Source organism: Excalfactoria chinensis, chromosome 2, assembly GCF_039878825.1.
Source record: "Excalfactoria chinensis isolate bCotChi1 chromosome 2, bCotChi1.hap2, whole genome shotgun sequence".
Classification (NCBI taxonomy): Eukaryota; Metazoa; Chordata; class Aves; order Galliformes; family Phasianidae; genus Excalfactoria; species Excalfactoria chinensis.
Genome location: NC_092826.1, coordinates 15,639,525 through 15,652,476, shown reverse-complemented (window position 1 = coordinate 15,652,476; position 12,952 = coordinate 15,639,525). Strand labels below are relative to the sequence as shown.

At 32.4% G+C, this 12,952-nt stretch overlaps 1 protein-coding gene across 5 annotated transcripts in view; it reads right to left on the bottom strand.

Moving 5' to 3' along the window:
* CSMD3 (CUB and Sushi multiple domains 3) overlaps positions 1-12,952 on the bottom strand; it is a 496,245-nt gene that overhangs the window by 44,890 nt on the left and 438,403 nt on the right. For all 5 annotated transcript variants that reach the window (XM_072330149.1, XM_072330150.1, XM_072330151.1 and 2 more), the window contains 3 exons: positions 7,444-7,617; positions 6,462-6,635; positions 4,681-4,866 (listed from right to left, as the gene is read on the bottom strand). In XM_072330149.1, the coding sequence (XP_072186250.1) occupies positions 4,681-4,866; positions 6,462-6,635; positions 7,444-7,617 (534 nt within the window). The remainder of the gene's footprint in view (positions 1-4,680; positions 4,867-6,461; positions 6,636-7,443; positions 7,618-12,952) is intronic.

Genomic DNA, 12,952 nt, shown 5'->3' with positions numbered 1-12,952 from the left:
ATTGGTCATGACATCTATTAGGCTTAGAAACAAGATAATTAAGTTTTGCTTTAAACCTTAGTTCCATGCTAATTCACGGGTTTTGGATAATTAAGATATTTCACTGTTTGGATAAAATATTTGTGTACATACTCTAACAATTTTTTGTTTTAGCCTGTTCATATGTACAATCCATTGATATTAATTGTGCAGAGACTGCACTGAATATTATGACATTCTTGAATTGATGAGATTATCACATCTTTATTATTTTTCCGTTGCACAAATTTTGATTGGTAATTGCAAGATATTTTCATACTGTCACTACTTTTTAATACCCTCATTATCTTGCCATTTCTGTGATTTTCATTTACAAACTGCAGTTATACACATCTAATTCTGGTAACTGGCTTAGCTGTATATTTTTTTCCTTTGGTTGCCTCTTATATACAAGAACACAATCAGTATCTTGCTATAATTTTGTTAAAGTTTGTAGTTATAGGAATTTTAATAGTTCTTAATCCTTAATAGCTTTTAAACAGGTGAAAATTCAGAAACTTTATCTAAAATCAGGATAGTGTCACTGCAATAATTTCAGCAGTCTTTTTATCTATTGGAAAGTTCCACAACATTATGGTGTTGGCATCTACCTTGGCATCTAGCTACTCAATAAGAATTAAGTAAAATTAAAAAGGCCTTATGCATCATTATGAAGAGTATTATTTATATAAACAATACATGTAATGGAAACAAATCCATTTGTATGGAGAAGAATTAACTACTTCCTCTTAAGAGCATGTAGAATAATTGCCATCATAAGTGAAACCAAGATACAAAAAACTTAAGAATTCAGATACATAGTAAATTTAAAGCAAGCTACATATGCCAAATTCTGAAAATGAGATTATTATTCATGATCCAAATTCACTCTATTTACAAATGAATCCAACCTTACACATTTCATTTACTTCTTACGCTTGTGTACGTCATGTGGCATATCTTGACCAAATATTCATATTTATATATACTGAAAATCAGATGTTACAGCTGCAAATAACAGGGTGCTGGAACAGCCCTCTAAATCATACAGATTAATTGTTGCTGTTTCTTTGTTTAAAATTGGTACTCCATCACCTTCAATATCATAACATTTTCAGAAGGTATTTATTTTATTGTTAATCAGAAGCCTAATCAAGTTTGAGGATTTATTCCATTCCCTAGTACTTCAGTCTTCTACAACAGCACATTGGCTGTACAATGTAACATATTAAAGCTATGTGTGATTGCAAATATTTTTTGTAATAATTAGTGTTTGTCTTAGTGATTTACATTTATACATACACTGATTTGTTTTCAATGTCACATTTTCTCAAGGATCCAACTGGCATAGTGCAGAGCCCCACAAAGTATTTAGGAATGTTTTATGTGATAGATTGGCTCTGATTTCAAATAAGTCACCTCTGTAATTTTTGATAGACTTGTAAAATGATGAGACTAATACATATTACAACTCAAACACTTCCTGTTAGCATTTGTTTAGTCATACACTTATATAAAATCTACTATTGTTTATGATTTTACAGAAAGAACATATAACGTTATAAGTAAAAAGGTATATTTACCATATTGGCTTCAGTAAAATGAAACTATTTATGAGCAATGCTTACAAATTTTCATGACTTTTTTTTGGTCATCTTTACTTTCCGTGAAGGGCTCGTGAAGGGCTTGGAGAATCAGCCCTACACGGAGAGGCTAAGGAAGTTGGGGCTGTTTAGTCTGGGGAAAAGGAGGCTGAGGGGAGACCTTATCGCACTCATCCAGTACCTGAAAGGTTCTTACAGTGAGAGTGGGGCAGGTCTCTTCTCAATAGTGACATGACAGGACGAGGGGAAATGGACTCAAGTTGCGAGGAAGAACTTCTTTACAGAAAGGGTAGTTAGGTACTAGAATAGGCTCCCCAGGGAGGTGGTTGAATCGCCATCCCTGGATGTGTTTAAGAGCCGTTTGGATGTGGTACTTAGGGATATGATTTAGTGGAGGGTTTTTAGAGTTAAGGTACTGGTTAGGCTGCAATTGGACTTGATGATCTTCAAGGTCTTTTCCAACCTGGGTAATTCTATGATTCTATGATTCTTATTTGCTTCTTCTGCCATTTTAAGAGTAAAAGAAGTTATCACAGAGGAAATGTTACCTTACAGTATTCAGTTTGTGACTTTGCTATACAAGCTTTTCCTCTGTTTTTACATTTGTTCCTTAAGATCCTGAGAACCTAATAAGTGAACTAGAAAATGAAATACTGATAAAAAAATATAATAAGAAATCTTTTATCAAATGTGAGATTTCAATGGCTATTCCCCCGCCCCCCACACACACACCTAGGGGGGAAAAAAAAAAAAAAAAAAAAAAAAAAATCTCAACACCTTCTAATCATCAAGATACAAAGATAATACTGAGTAGGGATATAACATTCTGCAAAAAACAGAAAGAAGAATGAATTCACATCAGTTTCTGATCAAATGTGATTATGTATCAATAAAATTACAACATTATTAGTTTGAAGTCCAATTCAATTTATAAATGTTATGGGTTTTTTTGAGCAGTGAACCAAAAAGTGTATCATGAGCTTTCTACAATCTGAAGAGCTGTCAACAAGTCATCAGTCTATCTATCTGATAGCTGGGAATGGCTGTATATGTCATATTGTCAGGGAAGAGAAGTTAGGATTTTTGTGTGATATAATTATTGAGAGGATGGTGAAGACACCAGCAAAAACTGGTTTACATTATTCGGCTTTCAAGCTTTGAAGATGGGAACTGTGTTTACATGGTAGTTTACAGATAACAGATTAAAGTACATTTCTCAGAACTAAATTGAGAATACTCTGCAGTCCAGGAAACAAAAATGGTCATTGAAATTCTATGTTATGCTGTCAAAGTGTATCTTTCCTTCATAAGTACTTTTCTAGCAGCATGTGCCCTAACAGCCTATGCACCTTGAAGTCTTTAATTGAAAGGAAGAGTTGAGAAAGCATTATAGTCTAAGTCAACAGTTTCTTACAGTATATATACTAGTTAGAAGAACATGTTGTAGAACATTGCATTTCAAAGGAACTGATTTACTTTGCAGGTGAATAACTTTTCTTTTGTCACAGTGTGTCTCTTGTCCATTACTCTATTGGTACTTCAAAAGAAGATAAGCTCTTTGAGTCTTTGAGTCCAGTTAAAGAGAGACTGAAATCCAGCTAGGTCAAAAAAATAATCCAACAGAGGTCAAAGGAAAACATTCAGCCAACTTTCAACTTATTTTCCATTGCTTTTACAGTGGAAAAAGCCAGCAACTGAATGACTGCCTTGCATATATCCAAAACAGAGCCAATTTGCAAAATACACTAGAAGTTGATGGGGTCATATAAAAATGTACAGTAGCTGCATCAGAGTATTTTTTAGTAAGCTCTATGATTATGATAGTTAAATAACCTGGATATGCCTGGGTTACAATGCATCAAGCCCTTTATACATATTACAGAAATAAAGCTGAGGATGCTGTTTCAGAATTCTATGTAGCTCTTTCACTGCCAAAGGTGAACTTAAAAATGATAAAAATCGACAGTAGTAAATTATTTCTGACAATTCTGCATGAAGATTAAGTGAGAAAAACAAAACTAGAAAGAAAAATGTTTGCACCTTTTCATACAGTACTTCTTTTTATCTGGAGATATGTTACTATTAGTTAATATTTGTACTTCTGAAATAGCATTGTTTTATCAAAAATGAATGTGAAACAGTTGAAGTCCATTATAAGATTGATTCTGAATTGCAATTAATTAATTAATTAATTAATTAATTAATTGCAATTAATTATCCTGTCTAAAGTAAAATAAAAATAAAAATCCAGAACTAGAGATTTTAGCACTAAAAAAGGTAAAATTGAGAACAAATACCTAATGTATTGTAAATGTCTGTCCATGACTCCCAAAGAAGGAAACTTTAACTGTTTTCCCTTTTATCTTAATGAAAAAAGCTTTCAGCCTTTCTCAGTGAGAAAACTTGATCCTAAAGTAAAGCCTTATATCAAAGTTTATAGAGAACTCAGTAAATCCACCATCCCAGTCACTTAAAAATTTATGAAATATCTGTGACATCACGGATAGAAAATTCTTCATGACAAACCAAAGAAACCTCTTTGTATTGATCCCTTTGCCTTCCTGATGGATAAGTTGCATATGACTTTTGCTCAGGTAGTGTGGACAGCTGAGAACATCCAAAGAACACTTCTGATGCTCTTTTTGGTGTTTGTCTAACATATTCAGATAGTTCTTGCTGTTGTCCCAGAAGATGTTCAGAAAGTACCAGTGGCATAATCCAATAGTTGTCCCTTGTAGTTTTTAAGATTCAGTATGATTGTAGTTTTGTGGTCAATTGAGATGTATTGATAAATTAAATGGATAATTTTTTTCAATATTCAGAGATTATTGTGTTCTCTTTAATGCATTTCTCATTATTTCAGTGCTATTTACTGCATAAAATAACAATATAAATGTTCTACTTCAGCTGCCACTGAAACCTTCTCTCATTGTTGCACACACAAATATGTATATAAATATGATTATTCTAATTACTTTTCTGATACTGATAGAAATGTGTAAAATAATATCTAGACCAGTTAACACTCCTAGTAGAAGCATACACATTATCTACTTACTAATGCACTCAGGCAGAGGTTTGTCCCAATGGCCATTTGGTTGACAAACTAAAACGGAAGAGCCAAATAAAAAATAACCGGGATTGCAATCATAAAATACCACTGTGCCATATGTGAAATTTCCATGTTCTATTTTACTCTCTCGTATGGAATTTGCAGGAATTCCAGGATCAGAACAATTCACCACTAAAAAGAGAAAAAAGTATAGGTTTCAGGTTACTAGAATAGTCTGTACATGGCCTCCTATCCATTGAATGAGAAACTTGCAATGTTTCAAATGTGTTAGATCCTTGATTTTATTCTATAATTATATAGAGCTAGGAAGATTATGTGAAACTTGCAGAGGGGGAAATAAAATAAAATGATTATTCACAATAAGATGACACTGTAACAGTCTTTGCTGCTAAAAGTGACATATAAACATATTCAATTAATACCCTTTCCTTTACTGAAATTATGCTCACAGCTGGAAAGAGGTTGCAGAGAAAAGATGTCATTAGTCTAACTCACACAGCAGTGCAAATGCCCATACTAACATTTTGATGGCTAATCACATCTTCGAGACAGATTTTTTGAACTAAAGGACAGATAGTCAGATAGTGATGACAGTGGTTATACTTCCAGGACAGGGAACAGCCCAAGACATAGATATGAACCCTTGAAAATATGGGTAAAGTTTGATGATTAAGATTTTTATTTTAAATTCTTAATTACATTAGGTTTGACACATTTAAAAATAGTAAAATACTGTTGTTTTTTGTTTGTTTGTTTTTTGGCAGCATACAGCTGCCTGTTGAGACACTGCACATTACAAGCAGCAGTAATTATTTACAACACAAAGTTGGCTCTTCTTATTTTTAAAGTTTTTTACCTAAAACCAGTAGACTCGAGGATGTGCAAAATTTCAGAAAATTGCCTTGTCAAGTTATTTAGTCTCTGATCCCTACATGCCAGTATCATATCAGTCAGTTTTGCACATTACTGTGCAATACCCGAACAAAGTGATTTATAGCAGCTAGACTGAAAATTGCTCATTAGGACTGGTAAAAAAACTTTATCTATCTTTCCAAATAGAAATTAATAAATAACCCAGCTCTCTCTGTCTGCAATCATATCTTCATAAAGGAGTTCCGTCAGCTCTTTGGTCTTGTTTCTTTCATGTGCTGAGGGCTCCAGAGCTGAATGCAGTACTCCAGCTGTGGTCTCATGAGAGCAGAGGTAGAGAACAACCTCCCTCAACCTGCTGGCCATGCTTTTGATGAAGCCTTATATCCTTATAATGGGGTCTCAGGGCCAAAAATAATTTAGAGTATCGGAAAGTACCCAAATGGATTACAATAAGAAATAAGGAAAAAGAAAAAAAAAAAAAAAAAAAAAAAAAAAGATTGAGCAGAGCAGTCAGATACATGGAAATGAAATACGGAAAAAAATACATTTTCGTGTGCAATTTTAGAATGATACTGGCTAAAAATGCAGAGTTTTATTTCAGGATTTTAAAAAGTTCCTTGTCTTCTCTGCATAATCTTGCTTTATAAACTTGTAAAAATTATTTTACAAAATCAACAAAATTTGCAAACACAGAAAAAAGTTTCTCTGCAACAGTTGTCCTGATAACTTTCTGAAAATAAGAGACCTAACTGAAAAAAATGAAACATTATATGATTGTTAGTAAGAAGTATGTTTTTTTATTGCACATTTTGTCTTGATAGTGTCCCTTTAAGTTCAGCTTATTTTCCAACCTTAACTTTCCATTTGAGTTTGGAATCTGAAAATCTTCATACCTTTGCATATTGGAGGTGGATGGCTCCATTGTCTGTTGGCCTGACACTGTGCTTTGGTTGGTCCTTGCATAACATAACCAGTATTACATGAGAATGTTACAACGTCATTGAAGTTGAAACCATTTCCGCTTGTTCTTCCATATATCGGACTACCAGGGTGACCACAGCTAACCGCTAGCATAGCACAAAAGAAAGGCAGAGCATGCTGTTATCAGATTTCATTATTTATAATTATCACTATACACGTAAGAGCATTTTAATTTTTTTTTTTTAAGACACCGAATACTTTCCATTAAAGATTTATATTTAACATTCATACAAAAACTCGACTACAGAAGTACCTGTTGTAAGAGCAGATATATGAAAAAGCAGACACAAATTTTGTTGAAAATAATTTCTAAAATGTTTATTTCCTTTTGATTTAACAAAGTCCAGTAGTTAATCACAGAATCACAGAATTGTAGGGGTTGGAAGGGACCTCTAGAGATCATCGAGTCCAACCCCCCCGCCAAAGCAGGCTCCCTACAACATGTTGCATAGGTAGGCGTCCAGGCGGGTCTTGAATATCTCCAGAGAAGGAGACTCCACCACCTCCCTGGGCAGCCTGTTCTAGTGCTCCATCACCCTCACTGTAAAGAAGTTCTTGCGCACATTTGTGCGGAACTTCCTATGCTGAAGCTCATGTGTTACCTATAAAGAATAATATGTAAAATATAAATCAGTAATGCTTTTATTAATGAAAAAGTAGAAATAAGATAAAATCATTGCAGTAATTTTAAGTATGTCTTTTTCTATGTAAAACAAAGTAAAGACAATGAACAGTAAAGGCACTGAATTAATGTCTTAATGATGAAGTTTTCTGCAACAACAATGAAGATATAGAAATTAAAAATGTTCAGGTGGACTAAAATGTATTCAATACAATGAATGATACTATTGAATCTGAATCATTTAATCAGTATTCATTGTCACGCTTACTTACGCACACAAGATGGCAGCTGACCAGACCAGTTGTGATCCTGTTGACAAATTCGTACAGAAGAACCAATCAACCGAAAACCAGGACTGCACTGGTATACAACCGTGTCTCTATACCCATAATTTTCTCCAATTACTTGACCGTTGACTATAAGATCTGGAATACCACAGTGACCAGCTAGATTTTTCAAAGTAAATGATAAAAATGAAAATTGTCATTTAATATGCTAGAAAAATTTTAAATATACCTCTTAATTTACAACAAATAAATCTTCCATTCAAACAATCAAGTGTTTATTTCTATTAACTTGGAGAAGACTGCAGTATTACACAGTATAAATAGAAATAATTCCCATCACAAAAATAAAAGTGCGTACATCATAAATTCAGCATTCTTCCAGTGGAAATCAAGTACTTTGGACACCTTAGTACTGAAATCTGCCTTTCTCACACACCAATCTCAATAATTCCAAATATGAATTTGTTTAGGGTAAAGGTAATCTTTGCAACCATATCCAGTTATCCTAAAAATGTCACATCAAAAACCTATCTATGTTTTGGCCAAGTCTTCAACTTTGTACTTTTAATCCAGAGAGGTGGAGGAAGAAATTAAGTATTTGTGGATTGTCATTTTTTTTACTTACTAAATTTAAAAATAAGCACTACATTTCACCAGTTAACTTGTAAAACGGAAATGATGTCACATGATGCAGAACTAAAAATTAAATAAAATAAATAAGGAAAGAAAGCACTGTTACAACTAGTACTTAAGTTTAAGTGGGAAAAAATATTACTGGACACTCAAACTCCTTTCTTCCCCATTTGTCCTATTCTAACGAAAATAAATAAATAAATAAATAAATGAATAAATAATCAAACCCCTAAAGCCATGAGGTTGCTAGTGAGAAAATAGATTGAGACAAAACTGTTTGTTCTTTCCTTTTAACTTTGGAGCCTTTATAATGCTCTGATGTATTTATTTATTTATTTATTTATTTATTTATTTGAAGGGTAGAAACTTCCTATAGGGGAAAAAAACAATTAAAAAACAAAAAACAACACATTGGCAAAGCTGAGATTTTCTTGCCTCTGGAAGCATAAGGATTATAGGTGTTTTTTCTAAGAGATGTAAAAAACTATCAGGTAAAAAAACAACAGCAATCAAACCACCAGATGGGTTTGGCCATCTGGGGTTTAGTTTTCAAAACATTATCTGACATGCTGGTGAAGCTTAGTATGTTTGCCAAATTAGGTGTACATAATGCTATACAGAGTTCCTGATTAGAGAACCTTTTAGAACATAAATGAAATTGGCATTGATTTATGTATTTGATTATTAAATATTATTAAATATTTTTGTATTGTAATAACATCAGATACCCCTTAATATTTTTCAAGAAGTACTTTTACTGACTTTATTTTCTTACCCTGAAAATCTATAGATCTGATCTCCTTCAACAGAAATTAATTAAGATTTTTTCCTTACAGTAATTGTTATCATTACTTCTACAAAAGCATAGACAAAGAAGAGAACAGCGAAGAACTGAAAGAAAGGGAGGGAAAGGAGGGGAGGGATGAGAATATTTTATCTAGAAGAATCATTATTACTTAGCCTTATATTGTATTGGTTTTCTGTTTGTTTGATTCCCCCCCCCCCCCCCCCCCCAGATTCTACGATTCTGTGATTCAAAATCAAGGCGTTAATTCATTTTTTCTCGTGAATATTACTAGAATTCTTCACTTTAGTCATTTTCCTCTTAAGATACTCATGGAGATAGGAATTCCAAAATGTTAATTACAAATTAAACACATGCCCATAATTACTGCATATTCATGTATTTTTTATGGAGCATTTCTGCTGTTTTTTGCTTCACGAGGCTCCTACTTTAAATTTTTATTTTAATGTAGTTACATCAAATATATTTTTTTCATATGAATATAATTTTTATCATTTTCAAATGAATATCATATAATGCAATGAGATACCAAAATTATTCCTTTTAATTGCATTAGTGTTCTAAAACAGTTCAGAAGCTAAGCTTTGCAGATTTGAATGTTTTCACTAAATGCAAATACAGCAAACTGGATATCATACTGAGAGAGCTCCCTGTAAAAATGAACAGGATCTGCCAGGAAAAAACAAAACAAACAAAACAAACAAAAAAACAACCAAACAAACAAATCTAAGCAGAAAACTTAAAACAGAAGTAAAATGATAAGAAATTAGAAAGCAAACAACTGCTGAGAGAGATGCTGGGAGAGCAAAGGTCTGAAATCAGAACAACTGTTGTCTCCTGATTTTTGTTTTTCTTGTGTGCCAGGAAATTTATTTTGCAAATTGACAAGAAAACATTTAAGAATTAATAATTCTACTTTTAATTTCCACTCCTTTTTGCACAGACAATAAGACACCTAGTATTGACTAATTATGGATGAAAGATAAATAATACTATTATTCAACAAATCACTTTATTTTAATCCCCAAATTAGTATTCTGGTTCTAAGAGCAATTAGAAGCAAATGATACAATACAAATACAACACGTGGAAGTCTAATAGAACATGGAAATCAATACTGTAAGATTTATGGAGAAAGTGAGAGAAAAGAAGTAGATCATGCAGTAATGTATTTCTGATCTATATTTAATAGAACAAGTGAGTGAGAAACAAAACAAAACAGTTGTACATACATGCAAATACATCAGAAATACAGCTGTTACTTCACTGTAATAAAAACTAGGTTACGGAGAAAAACAAGAATAAAATAAGCAAGGGTTAAGCAAAATTTCCATCCAAGAGTTAGGCTATGATAGTTCTTTAATATAATATAATATAATAAAATAAAATTTAAAGAAAAAAAAAATCTAACATCCTAGTAGTAAATAAGTTGACTTCATGCTACTAGGATTCTGGAATTCTCAGTATAGCCTCGTTCATTTTCAGTTTATTTCAGTGCATAAGACTGGGTTCATTCCCACATTAGTATGAAACAGCAATGAAAGGCTTATACAGCAGGGCTGCGAATCCAGCTTTGTCCTCTAGATCATAATGTAACCTGTATGTTAAAATACTGAATCAGAATATGTTTGTTTGTTGTTGTTGTTGTTGTTGTTTGTTTTGTTTTGTTTTTCTTGTGCAGGCAGTGGGTGAACTATGAAGAAAAGCATCCAATGGGAATGTTTTATTTCATAGCAGATATTGGGAGAAATAAGGTCTGCAACATGGTCAGTTTCTGCTCTAGGATAGCTTTTGATTATAGATAAATACTATTAAGTAAGAAAAAAATCAGTCAAAATATCTCAATAAAGGATTTTCAGACATCTGAACACCTGAAAATACCTAGCTTGACAGGAAATCCAGTTCCACCAATGCAGAATGAGCTTAATAACTTAATGTCAGAACCTTTGAAACCTCAGCTATAAAGCAGGTTTATTTTCAGCAGTCAAGGTTACTCTCTGAGATGCAAAAGTAGGAATAAAAGTAACACAGAATATTCAGATTGAGTGACAAGACTATACATATGCTTACTTTACTCATTTATAACACCAAAATTCAGTATAATAGTGAAAGAAATCTACATATCAATATGTTTTTGGAAAAAAAAGATATCTAAGATGTTAATCTATGGCAAAACTAGTTCACTTCTTCTCTGCAGGACTTACAGTTCTTACAGGGATATATTTCCATAATATTCCCCTGCATATAAAAAACATCTTAAAAAAAAAAAAAAAAAAAAAAAAAAAGATGAAATGAATCCCAATACCACTGTATGGAGTGATTGAACAACTGCTGCCAGTTGACACTCTCTCTAGTCAAATTAGCTGTTGGTTTATTTGTTTGTTTGTTTGTTTGTTTTGCTACCTTTCTCAGTCTATTAAAACTCTAGAATTAGTGATGTACAGAAAACACACTTCCTCTTTTCTTACTGATCAAATATACCCCATTTCAATATTTAAATTCAGACAGTCACTTAGCATCTTCTAAAGACAGGTGTTAAATCCTGTAGGAAATCTTTATAACAACACAAAGATTAACATCAGATATCCTCTTTCAGGTAGGGCAGTTGATTGAAAATAATCTATACTTTTTTATCTTATTGTTACACATTTTTCACAATTTACTATGATAAAGCAGTCTGTGTATTTCTTCTATGGAAAAAGGCTAGTTTTAATAACTAGCTAATGAGTGACATTAAAATAACAGTAATAATGATAAAAGCTCAAGATTTTTTCTAGTTATAAAAATATTTGAGTCATTGTCATTTTTGTTAGTATTTTATTTTATTCTATTTTTTGAACATTTTTTCCTCAATAGCTAGAGAGAATAAGAATACAGATCCAGAACTCAGTTTCCCATTGCATTTTGTGTAACCAAGATCATGACACTAATACGACTATTCCCATAGTACTTTACTGTAATTTAAGTTTTCTGAAAAATGTGGGTCAAAAGACAAAACAAAAAGACACACTTTCATAAACCCTTTTAGATCTCTCAGGTCTCAATACATGGATAATTTACACGTAAAATTAATCATTAACTTTTAGGGTAGAACTACACATATTATCTGAAGTACCAAGCTAACATACAGCTGTATCTAGGATTTGGTATAATCTTAACCTATCTACAGTAATAGCATTTTCTTAAATGTCTCCAGCCCTTCTGTCTGCTGAATAATAATCTGCTGTCCTCCTGTTTTACAGAGGACCAGAGAGAAATGCAGACCACAGCAAATTTCCTTTGGTTCAATTTATTATGTGGCTCCAAAATATTTCCAGTAATAGGCATGCATACAAATCTTAAAGCATTTTTATTGCCAGCAACTAATTCTCTCCCATTCTGTGCTTGAACTCTTTATGCTTTCTAGCCTTTTCTTCCTGATACAAGGATGCTAGAATTAAAGTGGTAGTTTCTTGGGGGCTCTGCACCCATTCAATCCAACCGATGACAGCTTCCTATTAAAAAATTTAAAAAATGAATTCAATAGAAAAATGTGATGTTCAAAAAGAAGGGCAGTTGCATTAAATATTCTAATTCTCTTTGCCAAACAATGTCTCCTGCGATTCAATAGCCATAAAGTACCATTCTTCTCCTTGAAAGAAAAGAAATATCAGTGGAAAAAGCAAGACAAAATAGGACTGTGAAAAGTATTCACTATTCCTAATTTTTTCTAACTACATATAGATAGAATGTAAATTAAGTTATCTAAAATCATAATTAAATGATAGACTGGAGTTGAACATTTGAAAAAATAGCTTGAGTTTTTAAACTGAATACCTGGAAAATTTTATTAATTTATCTTGTAAGATTTCATTAATTTTACCTTACCTGTTAAAAGAATTGTCAACACTTCAAAGAGAAATACACTGGTAGCCAATTAAATACACGTATAACTATATTTTTATCTCATATTAATTACTGAAGAAACAAGAACTGAGGATGTCCTTCCAGAAATCTCAGTCCTACACAGTGGTGCAAATAAACAGTGTTGGTGCAAAAGCCACTACTGTTTCCCTT